At 45.4% G+C, this 27,001-nt stretch overlaps 2 protein-coding genes across 2 annotated transcripts; one reads left to right on the forward strand and one right to left on the reverse strand.

Moving 5' to 3' along the window:
• Window positions 1-1,266: 1,266 nt before the first annotated feature.
• Window positions 1,267-6,518, forward strand: GJD4 (gap junction protein delta 4). Its single transcript, XM_048837691.2, has 3 exons — window positions 1,267-1,338; window positions 1,862-2,002; window positions 4,492-6,518. The coding sequence occupies exons 2-3, from the start codon at window positions 1,939-1,941 to the stop codon at window positions 5,688-5,690; spliced, it is 1,263 nt and encodes a 420-aa protein (XP_048693648.2). The 5' UTR covers window positions 1,267-1,338; window positions 1,862-1,938; the 3' UTR covers window positions 5,691-6,518.
• Window positions 6,519-19,772: 13,254 nt separating this feature from the next.
• FZD8 (frizzled class receptor 8) lies at window positions 19,773-25,491 on the reverse strand. Its single transcript, XM_048837690.2, has one exon. It carries the CDS (start codon window positions 24,735-24,737, stop codon window positions 22,731-22,733), a length of 2,007 nt encoding a protein of 668 aa, XP_048693647.2. The 5' UTR covers window positions 24,738-25,491; the 3' UTR covers window positions 19,773-22,730.
• Between the last annotated feature and the right edge of the window lie 1,510 nt (window positions 25,492-27,001).

The following is a 27,001-nucleotide window of genomic DNA, read 5'->3' on the forward strand; positions in this document are numbered from 1 at the left end:
AAAGCTTTAACTTGTTGAATCTCCGTGTCTACTGTTACTAAATAATTGTCTGATCTCCCACAGTGTCTGAGCCCCCCCATAATAATCCCACACCTGTGACATTTTAAATTTATAAAAATCAAGTGTTAGATTAAAAGTAATCGTCAAAGTTATATTAAAAAAATCTAATTCCACCAAACCTACAAATAGTTCAGTCCCGATGTCCAGGCAAACCTTGGCCTATTCCACTCCCTCAGCAGAGAGTGTCTCCACGTAGAAATACATTTGCAGGGTTGCACTGACATGCTCACACTTTTGCCTGTTCTATGGCTCAATAGAGGCTTTCAGGCCTGTCAAACCACCACTTTTCTCCAGCACTAAATAGATTCATACACACGCTACTTTAATCTCCCTCCCCCTCCCCGCCCCCCAGTAATTTAAGGCCCAGATGTGAATTATCCTTGCAACCACAGCACACATTGTGGGTTACAGATGGGATGGAGGGGAAGGGAAAAGCAGATTCTGGGGTGAGGGTGGAAGAAGGGTGAGGAGTGGAAGAAGCCTTGGCTCTGTAACAGTCGTAGATTATTTTCTCTCTGGAGCTAGGGGTGACTCAGGCTACGTCTACACTTCTGACAGTGTCTAGTACATATGCTTCATATACATCTAGCATAGGTATAAAGAACAGTGTAGATGGTAAGGCACTGCTCCAGATGCAGAAACTCCAGAACCTTTGAGTATATACCTGACAGGGCTCTCTGTCTACCCCAACAGGGCCTCCCATGTCTACACTGCTGTTTTTTGAAGTGTAGTATCTCACTGCCTCCCGACTGTTGGAGCCTTTCTTGGCTGCCCCTCTGCTCCTGGATCCTTTCATTGCTGGGTGTAGCTACACACCACAATGTGGAAAAACCTGCTTTTCACTGCAGTGTGTAGCTCCATGTAGTCTACATGCCATGGCAAGGCCTTAGAGTCATCATTTCCTCCTGGTTTGCTATGCCCATCACTCAGAACAGATTGTGTAAGTAGAGTTTAGCCTTAACACGCTACATGCTATGGCTTACTTCTTAAATATTAAATGTCACAAATATCTGCTTAGATTATCAATTCAGGCAATTTCTACTAGGCTCTTCCCAGTGATGACTACAATGCAAAACAGTTCAGACAGGAAGAACTCATCCAAATGAAAATGACTTTAAAAAGAAGATTTTTATTTTCCAAGATGCTATTAAAGATTTCATCATTTTCATCCTCCATATCCCTGCAGGGTAGAGATTGCTCTCCTCTCAGGCTGAAGGCAAGTTATGGAATTTTTGGTGCAACTGTGATTGACAAGACCATGATGTCCTCTCAGAGGAGGTGTGTTTTATTAATAAAATTACTTTGGGGAAATTGCAATGGGATAGCTTCCTAGTAAAGAGTTGCTAAACTGAAAATGCCTTCCGAAGACAGGGATGTTGGTCCCTTCGTATCCCCTTTCCTTGTATTTTTCATCTGTATTCCCCTTGGGGAAACAGAGAGGCTTCTATTATTTCCTGTACTGGTGTCTGATTTTTGCCACTGAAATATCCCAGCAATGCCAGGAGGCTGGAATGCCCTGGGAGGGTAAGAATAGCCCACAATGGTTGAGATTACTCCTGTTGCCTTTTGTCTACTTGCAGTTGTCAGGACAGGGGGACCACAGAGGTAAGTGCAGCAAATAGATCTGTGAAGCTAGAACTTTTGTGAAAATCAACTGTATTTCCTAGGGAGGGTTTGTTCCCAATTTGCAAAAGTCAGCAGGCCTATTTAGCTCTTTCATAAAAATAATTCTTCATCAATAATGTTGTTCATGATTGAGTGTTTTCCCCGCATATATTTATTTTCTTCCTTCTCTGTCTAGGTCTAATTTGCTTTGAAAATGCCAGAATCCTCCTTAAGCTTTCAGAAGCTGAAAGTGTAGTGAACTAGTTCAAAAAGATGGAGCGCTGGGACTCACTGGGGTTTTTGATTATCACTCTCAACTACAATGTTACGATTGTAGGTAAGTATCTGTAAAAGGTGTGCTCTTTCTTTGAGAGTTTCATCCCCCCCAAATCATCCAGGTTTCTTCCCTGTACATCAGCTTTCATTTCCAGCTATCAGTCTGACCATTCCACGACCCCCTTCCAAAAGAGAGTTAATTGTTTTGCTATGGGATATAAGAGCTGTTGATGATTGATTTTTTTTTTAAATAGAAAATATTCATAGCAGATGAAGTAGGAATCTAAATGTTAGAAATGAATGAGGGGGGTGGAGGGGAGCTTTCAAATCTGGCTATTCTTACCCACCAAGTTTCCTCCCAGCTCTATTGAGAGCTGTAATGAAACACTCAAAGCTCAAGGCAGATGTAAAAAGTACATTTTTCCATTATATGACATAGCCCGCTTTAACAGTGAAGTAAATAACATAGGGAGAAGAAAAGAAAACATTTTTCAATAAACTATTTGGTGATTAAGCAATCTTGTTTTTCATAGTTGGGTTTTAAAAGTTTACAGCATTCAAGTGCATATTAAAAATGCCCTTTAATTTTCTCAGACAATGACCTCAGTCTTGTCTTTTTTTTTTCTTTTTTTTTTTTAAATAAGATTCCATCACTGATTCACTTTGTAATTTTGAGCAAATGACTTAGGGCCAGATCCAAAGACTACTGAAGACAACTGACTTTAGCCTTTACAGCTCAGTCCTGTAAATATTTATTACAGGACATTGCTCACTGCAGCAAGTAATCCCAGTAACTGTCAATGAAATGGCTTGCTGAGTAACTGTCTGCAGAACTGAGCCCTTAGGGAAAATGATGCACAGAGTTATCTGTAAAAAGCTTGTCCCTCTCACCAAGAAGATGGTCCAATAAGAATTATTACCTCACCCACCTTGTCTCTATAGTACTAACCTAACAGGGATCAAGTGATTTTTAAGCGGAACTCTCTCATGTGTACATTCTAATTAAAAACTGATGCCCTAACACATCCCAGTGTGTTGAGAGGCTTAATTCATAAATGGTTTTGAAACATTGAGATCCTTGCATAAAAAGCATAATAAAAGTACAGAGTATTATTTGTTATGGGCTACTTTTGATTTCATATAGTAGCCGTTTTTCTCCACCAGAATAGCCAACTGAAAACACCAAGAATGCCATCAGAAACAGTTTGTGGTTAGGAAATATATTGTTTAGTTGGTTGTGGGAGGGTTTCAATATGATCACCTATTCTGCGGTCTCATGGAGTTATCAAGTTGTTTATATATTCTTGCCCAGTTTCACCATTTCTGAGAGCTGTGTTATTGTTATTGTCTCTCTTGCTGGCCATAAGAGAGGTATGTAGCTCATCTCAAATGCATGCCAATAAATATTAACACCCCAATGTTTTACAAACATTTAAATGTTTAAGATTCACACAAATGTTATAAAAAAGTGCTTAGTGTTTTGGCAAGTAGGAGAGGCGATTGTCTAAGACTGTAAGTATGCATACACTAAAAGCAAAATCCTAATAATTTTTCTGTAAAAAGTGTTATTTTTAACAATACCTACAGGGGCTATTTTACCAACTCTCTGCCTGTAAAACCACGTGTGTTTATACCAGAGAGAACCACTCAGTACTTTAGATTTCTAGGGCTCTGCACAACCATTAATTCGGTCCCACTCCTGCTTGTACTCTTGTCAAAGATTTTTACTATTGCATTTATCTGGAAGCAGAATTGAATCCTTAACCTTTATCCTGTGTTAATGTAGATAAGTATATATTAATCACTCAACCCCCCTTATTGTTTTGCTTTAAGTAGTGAAACCGAGGCAGAGAGATTATTAAATGACATTCCAAAGACCATAGGTAGTCAGTGGCAGAGCCAGGACTGAAACTCAGGATGTCCTGGCTTCAAACTCTATCTGCATATATTGATCAGTATAGTGGTAGTACTGAGTTTCAGTAACCACTCCAGTAAATGTTTCGAGTCCTAATTTTTTGGTTTTCTTTTTTTCCCCTTTGCAAAATATCCAGTCTGGTGGTTGAATTTTTCTGTTGTTAGTGTTTGTCCAAAGATTTTATATATCAGTAAAAACTCCTAAGATATAACATGCAAGCTTTTTTCAGTCTAACTGCCCTTTTTTCAAACCAACCGAACTCCACAGCCCTGGAGAAGGTTTTTTTAAAATTATTATTTAATTCTTTATAGACCAATGTCTGTGTACACATTACTTTGCAAAGATCTAACAAAACAAGATCTGGTCCTGAGAAGCATAGAGTCTGATGGAAAAATTAAATAAATGAGAGGTACTCAGAACAATTAATGCTTGATCGTGCCCCAATATTACTAAGGGTTTTAATGGAGTAAGGACTGTAGAATTAAGGACCTGATCCAAAGCCCACTGAAGTAAATGGAAAGATTCCAATTGATTTTTGTTCATAAATAATGTAATCCAGCGTGAACAATATGAGCCTCTTGTTAGATTTCATTTTCTGTGCTGTGAGTCTATCACCATTTCTTCTTCCTCTCTAGGAAAGATCTGGCTAACATTAGTAATCTTGCTGAGAATGGTGGTGATAGTATTAGCGGGATACCCCCTCTACCAAGATGAACAAGAACGGTTTATCTGCAATACCTTACAACCAGGATGCTCTAACGTGTGCTATGACATTTTCTCTCCTGTCTCTCACTTTCGATTCTGGCTCATTCAAACAGTGTCTGTTCTGCTACCTTATGCTGTATTCAGCATCTATGTTCTGCACAAAGTAGCCATCCATGTTGTGACAGCACATTGTTTGCCATATAGATATGAAGGAATGAAGGCTTTAGCTGGCCATTCAGCCTTGAAGGAACGCTGCAAAAACATTGCAGTCACTAGACCATCCTGCAAGGCAGATCTTCTGAATATCCCTGATTTTTCTTGGGCATACACTGTTCACCTTTTTCTAAGAACACTGGCAGAGGCTAGCTTTGGAGCTGGACAGTATTATCTCTTCGGATTTTTTGTTCCTAAACGCTTTTCCTGTTACCAGTCTCCTTGTACCAGCATGGTCGATTGCTACATCTCCAGGCCTACTGAAAAATCGATCATGATGATTTTCATTTGGGGGGTGAGTGGCCTCTCTTTTCTGCTTAGCCTTGTTGATCTAGCCTTTGCCATCCAAAGAATGGCAGTAAGAAATGGACAAAATAAACCGATGGAAGGTCTCCATGCAGAGGATGAGCACAGTTCAGTTCAGCCTGCAGCTGACAAGCAGGAGGATTCTCTACCACTTCCAGAGGACAGAGGCCATCAACATCTAGTGACACACAACAGTCATACTAGTGAAGTGTCTTGCTCACTTCATTCTGAAGATGAAGAAGAACTTCAGGAGGAAGAGAAGATCGTCTCCCAGCAAACTGCCATCTCTAACCTCAACAGTAACAGCAATAAGCCCTGTCTAGCAGACAGCCTTGCTGCTAATCAAGGCAGTAATGAAGTGCCCCTGTGTATAAGTGACCAGCACCATATTCCATACAAGCAGCTGAGACATGGGCAACAGCAAACCTTCACCAAAGAGGCTTCCCTAACTTTGAGACCCCAAGTCAAGTCCCATCTTGGGGTTTACTCTTCTGGAAGTCAGAGCAAGCTTTTAGGGTGTTACTCTTCAGCTGAGCTAAAAGCTTCTATTGGGCAATCAAGTTGTAGCAGTGCTGGCTACTTGGGATCAAAAAAATCAGAATGGGTGTAAAGAGCCGTGATATTGCATTTACTTCTCCTGGAATGACACACATTTCACACCATCTAGTCTGACATCAAAACCTCAGTGTTGGTTAAATTCCGTTTTTGTGCCTGTAAAAATATAATTTTATAAAACATCCCTCTGGCGGAATGAAGAACAGGAAGCAGAACTTGCTGTGACTTTGACAGGATTGTATGGAAATCCTTGATAATACCGTGTGGCAGATTTCATTAAGATGGTAACTTTTGCTGTTTGGAATGTTTGATATTGAATATTAGGGATCTTTCTAACCACTACCACAGATTTATGCTGATGTGGCTTCTAACAGTCTTTTCAGATATATATTCATTTCATTATTGTTGTAGTCAAGCATAATATTTTTCTTTATATTAGTTGAGCTTGTTTAGCTTTTCATGTGTGACAGTGATGTGTTTTATCATTTCCTGGAGAGGAACCACATTAATTATTAAACTGATCATAGATAGAAAAGCATTAAATATTTAGTTCTCTAGTCCGTGAAGTCTTTTTAATGGGATCTGTGTTGATTATGCTGTAATATCACAAATATTAGGACAAAGAAACCTTTTGTAAGTCATTGTATTTTATCAGCTGTGAGAAGGAATGCAGGGAACAAACATGGATTGAATGTATCTTGTATGTCTCTCAAACTGATACATGGACAGACAGGTGGATAAATAATGCAGACGCTGTGGCAGAACTCTGGAGCTTGTTTATTTGTCTTTATACCTATCTATTTTTAAATGACTAGAGTCTCCAGTATAAATCAGAAAGGGCCTGATTGTGTCTGAAAGGGATAATAAAGTTAATAGTCCTTTTCCTCCTCCTGCTCAGTGGTTTGTACTTACTAAACTTTGACCTATACTAATAATGCTATCCCTTAATTGCAGGTCAGGCTGCTGCCTGGTTTTACCTCCTGCAAATCCCCATAGTGTGAGGCCAATTCTATAAACATACAGCTGATGTGGAGAGTGCTGGAACTTTCAGAGTGTGTGCGTAACGTGAATATAAATTTCTGAAAACCGCCAATACCCTCTTAGGAAGATCTGCCTGACTCAAGCTTACTTCTGATGCAGTTGTGTTAAAACACGGCAATGGTTATAGCTGCTCAGTGCTGGAGTACACCAAACCTCTAAGGTACCTGTAGTGTGCCAGGTGTACTGCAGCTGAGAGGCAAGCAGTGAAGGTGCTTCAGCAGCTACGCCTTGTAGGCGCTAGTCCTAGCTCCTCTGCACTGGCTCCCTGTCCAGTTGCTGCTGCTCCCCCATTAGTCCCAATCCTACGGTCATGTCTGGCTGTAACGTTCCATGTGCAGCTCTGTATACGGTTTCTGGGGGTTTCTTTCTGCATTCAGCTTCTCTGAAGCTCCTGGCTCATCATGCCATTGATGCTTCCCAGCAGTGCCCACTCACTTCCTGGTTAGAATTCTTCCTCCTACCTGGCCAGGGATGTGCAGTTGCAAGGGGGTGATTGGATTGTAGTCCCCTGCTTAGCAGTGTAAATGGGGTCTGAATGAACTCTCTTCTGACACCTAGTTTGGGAGGGAGAGAGACTTCAGGAACAAACTGTATTTACCTGAACACACCTACTCTGCATAGGTATCTAGCCCAAGGTGAAAGTAAGCCGGTATGCCCCAGTACGGCATACCGGCAAGAGCAGGTGCACCGTACTGGGGCAGCCCGGCTTCCCCAGGGAGCAATTTAAAGGGCCTGGGGTTCCCAGCAGTGGCTGGAGCCCCAGGCCCTTTAAATTGCCTCCAGAGAGTCCCGCTGCTGGAGCCCTGGGATAGCGGCTGTGAGGCTCCGGCGGCTATTTAAATGGCCTGGGGCTCCCCTGCTTCTACCGCCTGGGCCCTTTAAATAGCTGCTGGAGCCCTGCTGCTGCTACCCCAGGGCTCTGGAGGCTATTTAAAGGACCGGGGCGGTAGAAGCAGGGGAGCCGAAGGCCCTTTAAATAGCCCCCAGAGCCCTGGGGTAGCGGGGGCTCAAGGGGCTATTTAAAGGGCTGGGGCTCCAGCTGCCTCTGCCACCCCAGTCCTTTAAATAGCCGCTGGAGCCCCGCCACTTCCCCAGGGCTCCGGCAGCTAATTAAAGGACCAGGGTAGTACAAGCAGGGGAGCCTCAGGCTGCTGATGCTACCCCGGTGGGGGAGTGTGGGAGGTGGAGGTGAAGGGGGGTTACTTACCTTATAGGCTGGGGTGGGGCTGGCTCTGGCCCCCTCAGCCCTGCTGCTTCTGGGGGCCAGAGCTGACCCCAGCGTACCGGTCAATCACTCGACTTACTTTCATCCCCATATCTAGCAGACAGGAGCTGTGTAGCTCCAAGTGATCAGCTTTGACTGGTGTTAGGTTAGAAATCACATTAGTACTGAATGTAGAGGTAGTGAAAGGTTATCAGTGTTGTTACCTTCATTGTATGACTAAAGGGGAGCAGAACCATGCTGAGCTTGTCCTGATTGAGGGGTCTCCCTCAGCTGAAAGGAACTCACTAAGCCAGGGGCTTGAATGTCATCCCCCCCCCCCCCCCCCCCCCGTGAAAGTAAGAGGGGTGTGGACTCTTCCTAAGGGTCCCCAGGTTGGTTTACCGTGTTCAAAAATAGAGCTAAATAGGTTTCATTAGGAGCCTTTTTTTATTTCAAGTACTTAATGAGAGCTGAAATCACTTGTGGTGGGGCAGTGTTTCTGCTCAGCCTGCTGAGAGCTAAAAATCACTAAGAGACTGATCTACAGAAGTCACAGCAGAGAGGCAGGTGGCAGCAGAAGGTAAGTGATGGGCCACTGGCGAAAGTGGTAAGCGGACGGCTGGCTGGTCGGGCAGCCAGGAACCATGGTGGCCAGCTAAAGCAAGTGCTCAGATGGTGAAGCAAGCAAGGTGCCTTCTTCCCCAGGTGGGAGATGAACTCACACAGATGCACCTCTGAACCCTGGGTCCTCACTGACTAAGGACAACCACTGCGAGTGGTGTCCTGTGAGGGAGTGGGGAGGAGGGGGTGCAGTAAAGGAACTTTTGGTTGTAGAACTCAAGAACATGAGGCAGAAGGCTCTGACCCACCCACTCTGGGGTGGGCGTCCTCCTCACAGTTTTATGTTTATGAATCCTGCTTGAGGCATTTTCTCTTACTAATGTCAGGTGACTTCCCTCCTTTCATTAAAAGTTTCTTTGCTACACTCAGACTCTGTGCTTGAGAGTGGGGAAATACAGGGGTAGCAGGTTTGTGTAATTTGTGGTGGTGCCCAGAAGGGATCCAAGTCCCACACCCCCCACCGACCTGCCGAAGGCTCTGGGAGGGAGTTTGGGTGTGGGGTCCAGGGTCGGGCTCTGGGAGGAAGCTGGGGTGCAGGAACTGGGCTGGGGAAGGCAGTTGGGGTGTGGGAGAGGGTGTGGGGGACGGGCTCTGGGAGGGAGTTTGGGTGCGGGGTCTGGGCTGGGGCAGGGGTGCAGGAGAGGACAATGGGTGCCGTGCTTACCTTGGGTGGCTCCCGGAAGCGACCCACACCTCCCTCTGGCAGCAGCTCCTAGGTGAGGGCCCGGAGGGGTCTCCACGCAGCACTGCTCACAGGCACTGCTCCCACAGCTCCCATTGGCCATAGCTCGGGGTGAGGGCAGTGCACTGAGACACGGCCCCTCCAGGGGCCACAGGGATATGCCGGCTGCTTCTGGAAGCGGAGCAGGCGGGCAGGAAGCCACCTTAGCCCCATTGCACTGCCAGTGGCGGGGGCCCTGGGCCCTTTTAAATTGCCTGGGTGTGGCAGGTGGGAGCTCTAGGGGAGGCGCACAGGGGCGGCAGATGGGGCTGGGGACGAGACCTGGATCCAAACTTTGTGGAATTGGGCCCCTGTGCTTTCATATTGGTGGAGCACGGGCACCATGGGCCCATACATCTTGCTGTCCCTGGGGAAGTTACTGCTTCTCAGAGGCACCTGGGATGGTGTGTAATTTTCCCAGATTGCTGGGTGGAGGTTCAAGCTGATTTTGTGCCGTATGGTTGAAAAGGAACCCCTAGATATTGAACCTGGCCCTGGTGGCTGCTGGCTTCCCCCGCCAGAATGATGAACCTGCTGTAACCTAAATAATTTTTAAAACAGTTTCAGTGAACAGGGTGGAAATGTGGAAAGGTCATAAATTGTTCATTAAAAACTCCAAGCCCATCGATGATTTTAGGTGTTTATACTACTCACAGCTGCAGTCATGTAAATGGCTGGCTGGAAGCTGATTAGATGTGGTGATTGAGGGGGTACAAGTTATGACAGAAGCAAGAGACAGCAAAGTAAAGCAATTTGAAAGGAGAAACAAAAGTATTCAACTATATTAGGGAGAGGAAGGAAACAGAATATCTTCTACTGAGTTTTAGGATCCCTGACTATTACGGTCAGGTACTGAAAGAGTACAAGTCCACTGAGTCTAGAGAGGGTAGAAATGTTGCTATCTGGAGGTCAGATATTACCTTCTGACAGAAAATTAAAACTAGACCCTGCTGTGACAAATATTGTAGGAACTTGGTTTAGAACTAGAACAGTGAAATAGCTAGATCTACTGCTACTCTTGCCTTTGTGACTTATTTCAGTGTCCCCCTTTATGTTGGAAAGAACCTACCACTGACCAAACGCTAAGCTTTCTGACTCTTCTTCAAATCCCTTCTTAACCATGCTCCTTTAGTAAAGAAGGGATTTGAAGGAGAGTCAGAAAAAGATGGCTCCAAAACTTTCTAAAGATAGCGCCAAAACTAGAATACAAGATATGGTCCTCCTCAAGCTTTGGGGAAGTTTGGATTTTGCACTCAACCAATGCAAGAGATCCAGATCACAAAGGAATTACCTCACCATCAACAAGTTGATATTGTAGTATTACTTCATGGTGTAGAATAGTAGCTGCGTTTGTTGCTCATCGGTCGGTCCCAGATGTCATAGAATATGGGAAGCTTAGTGCTGACTGAAGATTGTATGGTGACAAATGGATTTATTTTTTCCTCAGGAAGCTCGATATCTCCCCTTTTATCCTAACGTTGGCTGAATCATGTCTGGTTACCTTCCCACCCCAGTCTAATAGAAAATTGCTACCCTCTATTCTTTTATGATTGATCATAGGCTGGTGAATGTGTAATCACCCATAGTAGCAGTTGTCCTCTATGTCTCTCCAGCTTCAGAGCAGAAAGTTATTAAAATTTGAGTTAACAGATGTGTAGAGTTCCTTAATGTTATATAGCAAACTATTAAAATTGTCTCCCTGTGTGTGATTATTGCAATGATTATCTGATCAGAGAAAGGGGATACTAAAATTATACATTTATAGGTGAGAGGTTTTTCGCAGGAGTGGTGGGTGAAATTCTGTGGCCTGCGTTGTGCAGGAGGTCAGACTAGATGATCATAATGGTCCCTTCTCACCTAAATATCTATGAATCTATTAAAATGATTTTTATCAATAGATTAGTTATTTGGTCCATATATTGTTTTAGGATAATTTAACCATCAAAGAAAATTTAACTATAAATTATATAGTGTATAATTTAACCATCAAAATATAGTGTATAAAATAAAAATAAAAATGGAGGGGAATTATGGGAGGCTATCTCCTGCTAAGCAATAAAGAAGTCGTTTTACAATGTAATCTCATGTTTAATTGAATTGCAACAATGTTCTGAAGCAACTGTTCCAAATCATAACAAACTCTTCTTGACCTACAGATAGTGAATTTTTTTAAAGTACAGATACTAATTTCATTGAATCACCCACATTGCCCTACTGTATAGTCTTGTCATTGTAATATTGTCCTTCCTCCTCACTTCTCCACTTTTTGTCCAAGATCCTCACTGACTGAGGAATGTTTAGGTTCCCCCCCCCTTGACCCAAATCAAAACTCAAACTTATTCCCAAGGAAGTCCTTCTACCGAGAGGGTATATATAGCTGCCTAATTAGAAGTGCATAGGTATTTGGATAACCACCTTCACAAAATATTATGACTAACAATCAGTCACACTGTTACATGTAAAAATACTTTAAGCCAAAGAGGTTCTCAGTCAAGCGACTGCTTTTCCTTTGTTTGCCAAACAACAGAATAAAATAAGTAATAATAATTAAATTTAAAAAAGATACTGAAGGCTCTGTATTACCAACAGCACGCAGTAAGGATTTCCCCACAGACACTGAAGTCCACTGGTAAATTACTCCTGAAAAACTCCACAGATTAAAAAACCTGCATCAGGAGCTTCATTTTTTCTCCTCTTTGCTGCTCTCCACAGCTTGAGAATATCAGGGGACAGCAGACAAGTTTCCTGTAGCTCAGGGATGGAGACCTTAACTCAGCTATCAGAGCCACACTAGGAAGCTCTCAATACTGAAAACCTGGCCTCAAATCAAGATGGTGGTGAATGTCACTTGCCTCCTGAAACACCCCCCCCCCCGCACTTCCTACATGCTCAGGAAGGGAATGTATAACTGGAAGGAGGAGTGGACTTATCCCCACATCTGGCTTTCCCATTGTATTCTTCAGTCCTCGAGATTCTAAGCACATCAGGCAAGAGACTGTTTATTTTCTGTCTTGTACAATGCTGAACTTTCGTTGGTATTAAAATAATAATAATAGTGGAGAAAGGCAAGAGGGTCTGACCAAGCAAAAGGAGCTTCTGCAGTGGCTCCTATTACTGTCTTCCCCAACCCAGCACTGAAGGTGGTAATACTCCTCCTCTCTACGGAGCACTGTAAGCTGAAGCAGGAAGTAAACACTGCCAGGCTCATTCAAGAGGATGTTCTAGGGGGTAGCCTTCTTGCCCCTGCAATTTTAGACACCGCTTCTCCTCACCTCTCTCGACGTCAGCATAGCACTGTTTCGGAGGCCTCTGACAGACTATTCCCTTACTGGCTCCAGTATCCTCCTCCCATCTTAATGCTCTATACCTGCCCCATCCTACACTTCATCTGTAGTCAACTTAAATCCCTACGGACAGAGAGGGAAGCCAAGTGGACAATGCTGTATTGTGGAATGAATCCAGAGCTTTTCTGGCCAAAGCATTTTGCTGCAACACAAAGGTGGACAGTCCATACTTTAGCTTACCAGCCAAGATCCTAGAGTTTGACCCCATGTTAGTTACCTGTTTCACTAAGTCTGACAGGAGTATGAGGGACCCTTACAAAGGTCTTGCATCCTAAATATTATGACTGACCCTCAAAATGAATATGAAGTTCAAAAGACAACCTGGAAATAGGGAGAGATGTTGGCTCCCCCAGATATGATCTTCCTAATAGTCAAGAAAAGACTGTCACAGCTTGGTGGTCAACCTGGTGTTCTTGAACAAGTGGGGGAGTATTCTACCACTTCAAGATGGACAGAATCCATGTCTTCAAATGTTCGGTGACCACAGAGATAAAGGGCCATATAAATATTTAGATAGAGAAACCCTCCTTCCAAGCAACTGAACAAATTCCTTACAACTGGAAACCATATTTCATGATGCCTTGTCAATAATATTGGCTCAGGTTTCAATAAGAGGGACAAAAGCAATAATCACCTTCCTCTTATTTGGTTAGTTCCTCTGCCGTTGATGCTTCTCCAATATTTTGAATCTAGTAGGAGCCTTGTTCAGATTTAGGAGTTTACATTTGATTCCCTAGCAGCACAGTGTTCTGATCCGAAGTCAAGAAGAGAACAGTGTACAGGAAGACATCTAAGGAGTAACTTTCCTCCTACAACATGTGGGATTCTTGAAAGACTATGGCCAAATTCTTTCTGGAACCAACACATAGGGTAGAGTTCCTATTTACAATAGCATACACTTCAGCTCAATTAAATCTCCGGCAATGGCTTTTGGGAAATTAGGATGGCACTCACTGGGAGACCTACTTCCCTTAGGTTGCTTGGAAAATCCCAGGCTGAGGTCCTAGATATTGTATTTATCCAAAATTTGACTTTCCAGAGCTGAAGTAATAGACTTTTCCATAATACAGAAATATTTCCATTAGAGAGGCCACTCCCAGAAAGTTTGGTTATAATGCTTTTCTCCAGAGGTCCCCCTGCTCAGAATTCTCTGCTTCATGTTGATCTCCAGCTAGTGCACATAATGAAAGTAGTGAGTGTACGCAGCTCCTCCCAAACCAGGTTTCTCTCTTTCATGAGTATTTGACAGGTTCATGTTAATACTTTATTTAAGCCTATTTGCTGCTCTCTAGAGGAACTGAAGGAGCCTGCAATGTTTAAAAAGATATATTTTATATACTTTGGGAGTTTTACAAATAAGCCTTTTATGGTCTAAGTATGTAAAAATGTTATGCAGCTACTTCTGTAGTTTTTACTAGAGTTCAAAACTAGGGCATTACATTGATGACTATGACACTTGCAATGGTGAAAGGTGTAAGGTACTCAGCTGGCAGCTCACTTGCCTTTGGGGCTGCATGTTCCTGTAGGGAAGAACAACTAATGTAATATTCTTCCTCCCCCCCTCCCCAGCACTTAATTCTGAGATATTCAAGTAAGATATCCCAATTCTCTACCTTGTGATAACATAGGTCTGAAATAATAGTTACATATTTCTTTAGTAAACTATTTTTTCCAAGCAGAATTGAAGTTTAGGTGCAAAAATATGATAAAACTATGACCTTCTTTGCTATTTAAATAGTGAAATTCACCCCTCACAGAGGGCCAGCACAAATCCTGTGCACCACTCAAGCATCCAAGGGGGGACTTAGATGTGCACAGACTTTGTACTGGCCCTCTGCACCCACGTGAATTTCATTCATGGTGAGCAAAATGTCTCAGGTGATGCCTACTTAACTGGTGAAAGGGTGTAACTCTGGAACCAGGAGATTCTGAAACTGTTGGAGTTCAGCAGTTTGGATAAAGAGAAAATGGAAGAGGAAGGAAGTGTAGCTCCAGCAGCAGGGGGAGAAAGATGGGAAGCAGGGAAAAACTGTCCGGGAAGTGAGGAAAGGAAAGAGATGGAACAGAGGAGGCCAAGAGAATGAGAGAAATTGGCAGGAAATAGGACAAGTATTGAAGTCAGTTGGAGAAGGTGAAGGACCTTGTGGTTATCACTCCTTTGAGCACTGAGTAGGGAGCAAGCTGCCTGAGCTTGTCTAACTAAATATAGGAATATGTTAGTCTCCAATAAATAAATTCTTCTCCTCACAGCTCTGATCCGGAGCATTACTTTTCTCATGTGAGTAGTTCCACTGTCTACAAGTCACTTATATATTTAAGTGTTTGTAGGGCCGGGGACTTAAGAAGTGGTTACTTCTGGAGAAGACTTCCTCCCATGACCTTCAGCCCACAGGGGAGTCATACTGGCAAGTAGAAATCCTTTCATTACCACTATCCATGCAAGTGGTATAGGACAAAGTGTGTCAGGTTTACAGTGTAATTATGAGAAATGTTTCCTATGGCCCTGATATAGCAAAATGCTTAAGCGTCTGCCTAAGTCCCACTGAAGTCTAAGATGATAATGGCATAAAGAATAAACGTATAATGTTTGCAGATACCACCAATCTGGGAGGGATTACAAGTGATTTGGAGGACAGGATTAGAATTCAAAATGATCTTGACAAACTGGAGAAATGGTCTGAAATAAATAGAATGAAATCCAATAAGGACAAATGCAAAGTATTACCCTTAGAGAGAAATAATCAATTGTTCAAATACAAAATGGGAAATGACTGCTTCAGAAAGAATACTGCAGAAAGGGATTGGGGGGGGGGGTATAGTGGATCAAACTAAATATGAATCAATGTAATATGGTTGCAAAAAACTAAACAAACCCAGCTAAAACAAAAAGAACATCATTCTGGAATGTATTAGCAGGAGTGTTGTAAACAAGATGTAAAAAGTAATTCTTTCACTCTACTAGTCACTGATAAGGCCTCAACTGGAGTATTGTCTTCAGTTCTGGAGTATTACTCAACTGGAGTATTGTCTTCACACTTTGGGGAAGATATGCACAGCCCAGAGAAGAGCAACAAAAGTGATTAAAGGTCTAGAAAATGTGACCTTTGAGGAAATATTGAAAAAGTAGGGTTTCATCTGGACAAGAGAAGACAGAGGGGACATAACAGTTTTCAAATACATAAAAAGTTGTTACAAAGAGGAGGGTGACAAGTTGTTCTCATTAACCACTGAGGACAGGACAACAGGTAAAGGGCTTAAATTAAGTTAGGGAAATTTAGGTTAGATGTTAGGAAAAACTTCCTATCTGTCAGGGTAGTTAAGCACTGGAACAAAATTACCTATGGAGGTTGTGGAATCTCGGTCATTGTCTAACCTGTTCTTAAAAACCTCCAAGCACCTGTCAGGAATGGGCTAGATAATACTTAATCCTGCCTCGGTGCAGGGGACTGGACTAGATGATCTGTTGAGGTCCCTGCCAGTCACACATTTCTATAATTGTACGTGCAGGCTTTGATGAATTGGAGCATAAATCTGCAACTGGTAGTCTTTGCAGTTAGGCAAAAAGAGGATGAAGTTCACTCTTCGGGCCAGCTGAGGGCACTCCTAGCTGCTCATTAACATGCAGCAGTAAGACAAAAGCCAGAGCCCATGTTCCTGCCATTCACATATGCACACACCACAGGCCAAAGGAAACTTGTTCTGGACACTGATTTTCATCAGACACTAGTTTATTTGTAAGGATTTTTCATTTGAGAGTTGTTCATAAGGATTTACCAGCTGTTTGGGGAAAGGAAGAATCAGTTGCTCTCCCAATCAGTTTTTATTTCAGATTAACATTACTCAGGCAGTGCATCTTAATGTGAGCCTGATTAAATAAACATATTAATGATAACCAGTCACTGGAGAGCCTCAACACACTTTGAATTTGGACTATTTAGGCTAAAGTTTCCAGCCTCTCTCATTTCTTCTTTTCCCCTTTGTTCTGTACTACCTTGTGAACCTATTTTCCTCCTTCCTCTCTCATGCCTGAACCCAGAGAAACCCATTCAATATGCTGTTTTGTGTCTCTTTTAATTACTCTCTTCAAATCACTCCAGATCTCAGAATGAATTATGTATGCATCTCTGACCTATGCCCCAAAGGTTGTAAAATTTAAAGATAGCAGTTTGATTGCTAGCAGAGGCTGTCCGATCCACTGGTAGACTTGGTGTCATAGCTCAGAAAGTGTGGATGCATTTAGGGCTACTGAAGGTAGAAGATCTAAAATCAAGTGTGAGAAAAAAGGAAAAGATGACCACTTAAAGCACAGGACACAGAGTCAGAAAACATGGGTCCTATTCCTAGACCTGCAACAGAATGAATGTCAATGTAGGGTAATCTCTTCCCTGTGCTTGCTTCCCATGGGGACTTTTGTGAGAATTAATTCATTAGTGCATGTAAAGTGTTTTGAAACCATAGATTAAAGTCCTTGAGCAGTGGTACTCAAACTTGTTCCACCGCTTGTTCCACCTGGGGCGCTGGGCTGGTTTGTTTACCTGCCGCGTCCACAGGTTTGGCTGATCGCGGCTCCCAGTGGCTGCGATTCGCCGCTCCAGGCCAATGGGAGCTGCTGGAAGCAGTGCAGGCAGAGGTCCCTCGGCTGAACCTGTGGACGCGGCAGGTAAACAAACCAGCCCGGCCCCCCAGGACCTTTCCCTGCACAAGCAGCAGAACAAGTTTGGGAACCACTGTCCTATAGGAATGAAGATATTATTATCCCAGCCTTCAGAAGGGTCAATTCAGTGTTGGATCTGAGATAGTAAGTAGTCTCTAAGGCAGTTTGTCAAACCTAAATCACATTAAATTATAACTCCATATTTTAAATACCAGACACTATGATAGTGTGAAAAATGTCTATGATGTACTGCACAGTTCCTGCTTCAAGGCAACTGCACTCAGCTATATGAGTTCAATACACTACAGTGATGGGCACTCTCATAAAAACCTAGATAGACAGAGCTGTCTGGTAATTTAAACATATTGAAAATGGACCCATCTTGTAAGAATTGTCCTCTATCCTCCTCCCACTATGCTCAGGAGGAATCTGTTTCTACTATGAGCCTGGACTTTCTCCTCCTGGCCTGAAGCAGCCTTCACTCCATAGCGTTTTGGCTTTCCTTGAGGTCCTACATCTGTCTTTTTATTTACTCCACATTGGGCAGAGCATTTAGCCTACACCAGTCTTTAGGCTCCTTGCACTGCATTTGTTAATTTATCAGAAAGACCCTAGCAGAGGCATTCCTATCAGCTCTTGCATTTTATGTACTGTTTGGGAAGAAAAGTATTGCAGGCTTGGGATACACATCCTGTTTCTGTTCTGGAGCTTTTACAAATTAAATTGACAGACTGTGCATGAGCCTCAGAAGTGGGCAGTGGTAGCCTGACCCCACCGAAATCAATAGGAGTTTTGGTACAGCCTTCACTGAGGTCTGGATTACCAGCTTTAGAATCCTGCTCTAACTCAGACATGGACATCCGCTCTGAGCTTGGCACTTGACTTTGCCCTTCAGCCTTAAGTTCCCTTCCCCATGTAAAGATGAACACAGTATTGCTTACCTCTCTCCATAGGGTGTTGGTAAAGTTTGTCAAGCACAAAGAACTCTAGAGTTAGAAAGTACCAGGATATTTTGCTTTCTAAAGTATTATACAGGAGGATTCCACAACAGACACTCTATCCTCAACACCTCTTTTCAAGCATCTCTTGCTTTTGTTGTGACTATTTAAATAAGGGCGTGGTGGGGAGGGGGGTTATGGCATGGGCCAAGGTAAGTTTCCCAGAATGCCTGGCTCTTAAACCCACATCATACTTTTTCAATATAGTTATACAGAAAACCCTCCTGCCGACCCAAATTCCAGTCTCACTAACTCATTATAATCATCTGTGGCAGCTGTTGGCACTGTTCATGTCAGAGAAAACTTCAAGCAGGGGCCAGAAGACTAACATATAGCTCCAAGGGAACCAACCCTATGGTGAGTTGTTATTCATTAGCATGCTCTAGTACACCTGTGAAGTTCTGCCTCCTTAAAAAGCTACAGCACTGCATTGGCATTATGGATAACAACCCACATTTTCCTTTTGAAAGACCATATAAGGAAAAGAGTCCAGGAAGAGAAAAAGTTTAAAAGGTACATTGGCCCATAGATTGGGGGGGGGGGGGGGGGGATAAAGTAAGCACAGTTCTTCCCATTTACCCAACTCAGCTTGGATACTAAGCTATAAGATCCTCCTATTAACTCCCTGGGGCTTCACTGAGACATCCAACTTTTCAAATGTTGTCACATAATCAGTTATGTAGAAAGCTGTATAATTTATAGTCTTTGCATCAGCTCTCAGTTTAAACATATATATCCTGACCGCTTACCATATTAATTGTATCCTTGTGTAACCAATGTATCTATTAGCATGTGGCCAGGAGGTGGCACTGTAGTATAAATTACTGATCAATGGTTTTAGTCCTTTTTAAGAAATATGCATTACATGCGTTTCTACTGTGATTATTTTTTAGTAACTGTCTTGTAACTTTAGGTATATGGTAGATTGTCACCACACATTAAACTGTTCTGTAATAATTCACAGTACCCCATTGCTTAGTTTGATCTGGAAACTGAGTCAGATTTTGAACACTGATGAATTGTGGTGGAATGACTTGTCATTGTTGAGTTGAGAAACAATGCAGTATGGTTTGTTTCAGATTTCTCTTTTCTTGTATTTCTAGTACCTTCCTATTGTTCTTCTAAAGCCCTTATTGCATATAACTTCTCCAGCCCAAACATGAGTTTTGATTTTCTAGCTTCAGACACACTTCATTGTCATTGCACCATTGTTCAGCTCTGACCCTATTTCCCACTGCTAAAAGCAAAGCCAACTGCTAACTAGCTTTGAGTCAGCTATTATGACTATGAGGTGAACCTCCATCTCTAATAATACTGACAATTTTGCAAACTACTTAATGGTTATAAGAAAGTGAAATAAATGGTACCTGTGCTGAAGAGGCAGTAGGAGGACTCGGGGTTGTACTAGTTGGCAGCATATTTCTCAAACAATTAAGTAGCTGGTAAGCTACTAACTACAAAGTCTTCATGGCTTTTTAAACTTTGTGTGCATAATCAAAGGAGGTTCCCTCAACTGGTGCTTAGGCAGATCAAGCCACAGAGCCACGTTACAGCTTTTTGCTAAAAGTGCTTTTATGGCAGTACTTGGGTGTCCTGCTACAGCAACCACATGCAGACATAACTCAACAAACTCTTGTAAAAATACTTCAGAATAAGTTTCTTCAAACTTTGATTCTAGAGTTGACTGTAGGTAGAGGAGCCCACATTTTATCTGGCAATAGATACTAAAATATATGACTTTATTAAGCATTCCTTAGTGGGAGGAAACTCCCTCCATAACCACATGGAGGTTTTTTTCCTAAGTGCTAGGTAACACCCCATTCATTTTGTATGTGGTGCACATGGTGTAGGAAGTATGTTTTTAAAACCACAATCTGACTCACCTAAAGAAAAAGGCACGTCTGTAACAGTCTTGTTCAGCTATCTGTTATTGAAATAAAATATTATTCTAATACAGGCTTTGCTACAATGCTGCATAAATAGCACTAGCTAGAAGTCTTAAAGTGAGGTGTATTCCTTGTAAATATGAGCCACTTCAGTATTGTTTGTACACAGAGGTAGCAGGGCCAGCCCTTTTGTGCACCCTCTTCCCCTTTATGATTCAAGTAACACTATAAAACTGCAAAAAGAAAAGGGAGTACTTGTGGCACCTTAGAGACTAACAAATTTATTTGAGCATAAGCTTTCGTGAGCTACAGCTCACTTAAAGCTTATGCTCAAATAAATTTGTTGGTCTCTAAGGTGCCACAAGTATTCTTTTTCTTTTTGAGAATATAGACTAACACAGCTGCTACTCTGAAAACTGTAAAACTGGAAGTTCCTGTTTAGTAATGGGATCTCCTGAAGGGGACACCAAAATCAAGTCAAAACTCACTGGGACAAAGTTTTTCCCACCAATGATGATTGATGCCTATGTCATTAGTAGGGCAGCTGCCCATCTCTTATCTTGATTGACAGGTTAATAAGGGACCTGGGGCTATCTTTTCATTGCTAACACACAACCTCACCAATTGCTTTTAAATTATTACTAATCTCTCAGAAAATAAGCAGAATGAATAAAAATATCTTTCTGGAGCAAAGAACTGTCTACTGCAGCTTTTACTTCTCATGGTCTACAGAATCCTAGTTCTGAAAACATACCAGAATTTAGTCATTAATTTCCCAGCAATAAAGGATTTTTTTTAAAAGAAAAACTTTTAGTTTATAATTTGCTTCAATTAGGAGTAAAAAAGAAAAGGGAGTTTTGTAGTGCAATTGTCCTGCAAAGGAAAATGCTTTAAATTGGGTAGATTATGTGAGCAGACCACCTGTAGGGCATTCATGCCTTTTTTCTATACTGCTCCATCCCATGCCTTGCTGCCTGCAGACTGGCTAACAATGCAGGGAAAAAGCTGTTTAAAAGGCTGTTCTCCCTTTTCCCTCTGCTGTTCACTAACTGTTACAAGTCTTCCTCTTTTTATTTAAAAAAAAGCCCCACATCTCTGTAATTGAAGAACTTTAAGGCTCCATGGTGGCCAATTCTGCAACAAGAGGAACCCAGCAGCAGGGAAAGAAACTTCAGACTATACATCATGTTTGGAGAAGAGAAAAGATCAAAGTTTTTCCAAACTCAAAAGAGACCAAGTTCCCTACAGATTAACCCTATTCATTTAGCTCCTCTTAAAGGAATGATGTTCTGAGCCACTGAGCAGACAGGTAAAAAGTTCAACAATTGCTAAAGCATTCTTCTGTTAATTCAACAGCCTTCTGCTCAAATAAATTAGCTTAGTCTTGACAGAAGAACAATACCTTTTCTTTTGAAATAGGACCATATTTGATATACAAAAGTTAAGTATGAAAGGTTAAGATGTTAACCTGTTAGTTTAATCTGTTAAGGAAAGACTAATCTAACAATTCTTAACTCACTGTTCTACTGTAAAACATGATCTATGGATTTGAAACATTAACCTTTACACGTTAGCAGTATGCAGCCCCTCTAAAATCAGGTGCTTACAAAAGACAGACAATAGCTATGAAAGGTAGTGTGAGTGTTCACATTCCTAAAATAACATCCATTTTACAGGATACATAACAAGGCATGTGGGAGATTACTGCCTCCTACAACTTTAGTTTACATACAGTGTGATGGCTTACAAAGCATAGAGCAGCAAAGAATTATTGTAAGGCACCTCAGGTTTTAGGACATTCAACAAGTCAGTCTAAAAATTTGTTTTTCTTTAAAAAAAAATAGCCCTCACATTTTAATTTAGATAAGTAACTGCATTAAGGATTGCATTGCTAATATAGCTTATAGTGACATCTTTCAGTGACAGAGTTTACTAACACCATCTGGAATAAGCAGGGTAGGAGGAGGGGGAAGCTTGGAAAAATCATTTATCAAAAGTCATTTTATTGACAAAATAGAATACTCAAATATTTGCTCTTACAGGGGGAGCCTCTAAACTTTTTACAAAAAAAATTTACAGACTGTATAGCTTTGGATATATACATATCTTACATATTTGTACAAAGTAACAAATAATTATATAAATACATCGTTTACTGCAAAACCCGTATTTATTTTGGGTGTATAATTAAGACATGATTTGTGTGTGTGTTTAAGGCATTTGCCTGGTCATTAAGAATACCCAAAACCTGCAGTCCCATCAGGCCATCAACCTCCTCCGTTGGACTGGGTGTGGGGAGGACCCCTGCTGAAGGAAGATCTACTGCAAGTCCAGAGACAGAATCCGAAGCTGCTTCTTGTCCTGCTCGCTGCAGAAACTGCTGAGCCTCCTCCACCCTTTTCTGTCGGCACAACAATAAGCTGACGCCTTGAAGTACATGCTCCCTGCATATGAATGGAGACGGGGAGGGAGGGGGCCGGTGCTTGGGGCCTCTGCCGGCTGAATTGTTCTGCACAAGCCGTGGCTAATGGGGACCATTAGGGGGTTCATCAATGGCACCAAACAGTGAGGGAGCATTTCATACAGGCCAGCGCCCCCCGCTCCCTACCACGGGCCTCTCCAGCTCTCACACTTGAGACAAGGGCATCTGCTTGGGGTAGGACAGCGAACTGGCGGTGCCCGATCTCCACGTTAAGCCAGTGCTGACATCGCTGTACATGGAGCCGCCGCCGCCTCCTCCTCCTCCCCCCAGTCCCCCCGCCGCCGTCGCGGCAGCTATCTGCCCCCCACCCCCTGCCGCCGTGGGCCCGGCGCCTGCGGCTCCCTTGCTCGCCCAGCAGCAACGGGTGCAGAGGGCCCTCCAGGACTCCAGGGTCTTCCCGGACCAGACCCAGAAGCCGGAGGTGATGCCCACCACCAGGCACATGAAGTACTTGAGCATGAAGACGGCGTAGTCGGGGCGGCGGGCCTGGTCGGGCTGCTGGTCGCGGAGGCAGGGGCAGTTGTGCGTGGCCTCCCAGCGGGGCCGGTTGTGCTGCTCGTAGAAGAGGCAGGCCACCACGCTGGCGGCCGGCACGGTGTAGAGCACGGTGAAGAGCCCCAGGCGGATCATCAGCTTCTCCAGCTTGTGCGTCTTGGTGGGGCCGCCCTGCTGCTTGATCACGCTGCGGATGCGGAAGAGCGAGACGAAGCCGGCCAGCAGGAACATGGAGCCGATGGCCAGGTAGATGAGCAGCGGCGCCAGCACGAAGCCCCGCAGGTTCTCCAGGCTCTGGTTGCCCACGTAGCAGATGCCGGCCACCGGGTCGCCGTCCACGGAGCTGAGGGCCAGCACGGCGATGGACTTGACGCTGGGCAGCAGCCAGGCGGCCAGGTGGAAGTACTGCGCGTAGCCGGCGATGGCCTCGTTGCCCCACTTCATGCCGGCGGCCAGGAACCAGGTGAGGGAGAGGATGACCCACCAGATGGAGCTGGCCATGCCGAAGAAGTACACCAGCAGGAAGACCACGGTGCACAGCGCCGGGCCCGTGCTCTCGTAGCGCACGTGCTCGGCCCCCGCCAGCTCCGGCTGCAGCTCCGCCGCGCCCCCTGCCGCGCCCCGCCCGCCCGCAGCCCCCGCCGCGGCGCTCCCGCCGGCCCCCGCCGCTCCGGCCCCCGCTCCGCCGGCTCCTGCCCCGCCGCTGCACGCCACCTTCTCGTGCCCGGCCACCAGGCGCACCAGGTAGCCGAGCGAGACGAAGAGGTAGCAGGCGGCCAGGAAGATGATGGGCCGCTCCGGGTACTTGAACCGCTCCATGTCGATGAGGAAGGTGGAGACGGTGGCGAAGGTGGAGAGGAAGCAGAGCACGGACCACAGGCCGATCCAGAAGGCGGTGAAGGCGCGCTCGTCCGGGCTGAAGTAGGGGTTGTGGCAGGGCAGCGCGCAGTTGGCGATCTGCCCCGTCTTCACCCGGTTGTAGAGCGGGTGGCGCTCGCTGGACACCGACACCATGGGCGCCCGGCACTGGCAGCCCGGCTCGCAAGGGGGAGGCGGCCGGGGCTTGCGGGGGAGCTCGGCCGGGGGCGCAGCGGCCGCGGGGGGCCTTGCCGCGCCCCCCGCCTTCCCACCGCGGTGCGGCGGCTTGGCCGGGGGCGGCGCGGCGGTGGTGAGGTCGGTGCGGTTGTAGTCCATGCACAGCGTGTCCGGGTTGCCTTGCTCCGGCAGGCGGTCGCAGCGCATCCTGTCGGGCCAGGCGAAGCCGTACTGGCGCATGAGCGGGGCGCAGCCGGCCTTGGCCCGCTCGCAGACGCTGCGGCAGGGCGGCAGCGGCTTCTTATAGTCCTCCAGGCAGATGGGGGTGTACATGCTGCAGAGGAAGAAGCGCAGGTCGGCCGAGCACTGGATCTCCACCAGCGGCCAGAACTGGTGCACCTCCAGCCCCGCCTCGTCCTGCGTGTCGTGGTTGAACTGGTTGGGCATGTAGGTGTAGTTATAGCCGATGCCTTTGCACAGGGGCACGGTGATCTCCTGGCACGACAGCTCCTTGGCCGAGGCGACGGCGGCGGCAGCGGAGGAGGCGGCGGCGCTGGAGCGCTGCAGCAGGGAGAAGGTAGCGAGCAGCGAGGTGATTTCCAGCAGGTAACTCCGCTCCATGCTCGGGGAGAGGAGGCGGTCGCCCGGCAGCTCCGAGTCCGCTCTGCCCCCTAGTAGCGGAAGGCGCCGGGGGCACCGCAAAGGCCCGGAGGAATAGCCTCCCCCGGGGAGAGCAAGCGCCCCGCCGCCGGGGTGTATCGCCCTGCCGGCAGCCCCGCGTCCCGTCTCTGCCCGCCGCAGGCAGGGCGAACCCCCGGGCTCGCTGTTGCAGGTGCCAGGGAACGCACTGCCACCCTCCGCGGGGCTCGCCTGGCCGGGAAGGACACAGCCCCGGGGACGCCTCTTCTCGCCTGTCCGGGGCAGCGGGGAGCCCCGCGCACAGCCCCCGTCAGTGCCTCCTGCAGCGCTCCGGGTCCTGGACCGGCGCGTAGAGCCCGCGGGGGGCGTTCGCGCTCAGTCCGCTCGGGGGAGGCTTCGCAGCCGCTGTCTCCTCTCCTGTCGGCTCGGGGGCTGCATCCGCTGCTCCAGCGGCCGCGGCGCTCCCGGCCGGGCGCCGCAACTTTCGCCTTCAGTCCCTGCGGTGCCCAGCCAAGATGGCTGAGGGCTCCCTGAGCCCCGGACCTGGCCCCCAGCAGCCGGCCCGAACCACCGGGGGAGGGGTCCCCGGTGCCCCTGCAGCCGCGCGAGCTTCCCGAGCCCGCAGCAGCACGGTCCGGCCGCAGGCGCTGTAATCCCCCCGCGCCGCTGCGGAGCCACCTGGGTCTCGGCAGCCACAGCGCCCTTTGCACAACTTCTCGCTCTCGGGCCCCGGCAGCGCCAGGCCGGGCACCGCGCTCTCATGAATATTTATACCGAGCGCTGCCGGGCCCCGCCCCTCGCGCCCCAGCCACCTATCACGCGGGCTCCGGGCGGGGAGCAGGGAAGCCGTCCCGCAACCTCCCTTAAGGTGGAACGGACTCAGCGCTCTGCCCTCCGCACCTTGTTTGCGAAATCCGCTGTGCTCATTCTCCCTCAGGATTTTCTAGGGACGATGTCTGTTCCTTTAAGGTGCAGTTTATTAGCTGTAAATGTTTCCTGGCAGACAAGTAGTGAAGAGAATTCTTCAACAAGGAAGAGAAGACTCCCTTCTAGTTTGGGGGCATTTCTTTTCCTTTTCGTGATATGGTTTCAGAGACCTCTGGCTACTGCTTTGCTTAGGAGTAAGAATAAGTTTTCATCTGTGTTTTAAAATCCTCTACTTATCAAAGCGCCAGGGTTCCTGAGAATGAATTCCCAGTGAGCGTCGATCTTCAGTGCTTTCTGCAAACAATGTAAAACATTGCAAGTATTCGCTTCTCTATCTATATTAGAATATACTACAAAATATTAAGGCCAAATCCCAACCAGATGGGAGGTTGGACCTGCAGACAAGCCTGGGAATAGCCTCCACTGGCTGAAGTGGGAATACTGGTGGCAGAAAACCGTGCTCGGGTAGATGTAGCCTCCTGGTCTTACATATTTTGTTGGGGTTTTTAAAATCAGCGCTTCTCTAAAGCCACCGTACCTTTTAGGCTGCCATATACAATACATCTGTCCAAAAAAAAAAAAAAAAAAAAAGGGGGATGGGGGGGTAAGTTATTAATGATGTCAGCTACCACCAAGGATATGTAGTAGATAAAGCATAAAACAAAATTTTAGCCTGAGATATATAAAAAAAAAAAGTCATAAAAATGCACTCACCAGAGAGAGCAATTCATTAAGCTGATATTTATATGGAATTTGAGTTATCCCAGTGAAACTGACAGCTGGTTAAATTTTGTGTGTCATTTTAGAGAGGCTGTGCTTCCTCACCAAGAGCTGCTTAAAATAGATACTGTTTACACTTGGTGGCAGGATCATATCGCCCTGCAATGGAAGTTTCAGTAGGAGCTTGGATTCTACGCAGTGGAACACAGATAAGTTCAAGTTTACCTCAGTCTCTTGCCCGGAGAGAGGGCAAGTTTACAGTGTTGTTAAGAATTGTTTTGCAACAGCACAGATAAGGATTAAGGGCAGCTGATGGAGCGCAGCTCCATATGCTGCACATGATTTAGTTATTCCTTAGACTGTCAGAGCCAATTCTGAATGAATACAATGTAGGCCTTGGGGGACCCACCTCTAAATCCCGACATAGTCTTTCAGTCATTACTGGTATCTGGGGGTCAAAGACCATCGGTCGTTTATATAAATGCCTATGTTTGTGCCCCCAAATTGTTACCTCTTTAGGGTCCAGATCTTTGTATCAACTGTAAAGTAGAAGTCTCTGCTGAGTTCAGTGATGGGGGCGGGGGGAGGAGAAGAGAAGA

Source organism: Caretta caretta, chromosome 2 (assembly GCF_965140235.1).
Source record: "Caretta caretta isolate rCarCar2 chromosome 2, rCarCar1.hap1, whole genome shotgun sequence".
In the NCBI taxonomy this organism is placed as follows: domain Eukaryota; kingdom Metazoa; phylum Chordata; order Testudines; family Cheloniidae; genus Caretta; species Caretta caretta.

What these genes read in the sequence shown, in the direction of transcription:
- GJD4 (XM_048837691.2), top strand. Translation starts at nt 1,939, where the DNA reads ATGGAGCGCTGGGACTCACTGGGGTTTTTGATTATCACTCTCAACTAC. An exon ending in CTACAATGTTACGATTGTAG is followed by an intron (nt 2,003 to 4,491) that starts GTAAGTATCTGT and finishes CTTCCTCTCTAG; the next exon opens with GAAAGATCTGGCTAACATTA.
- FZD8 (XM_048837690.2), bottom strand. Translation starts at nt 24,737, where the DNA reads ATGGAGCGGAGTTACCTGCTGGAAATCACCTCGCTGCTCGCTACCTTC.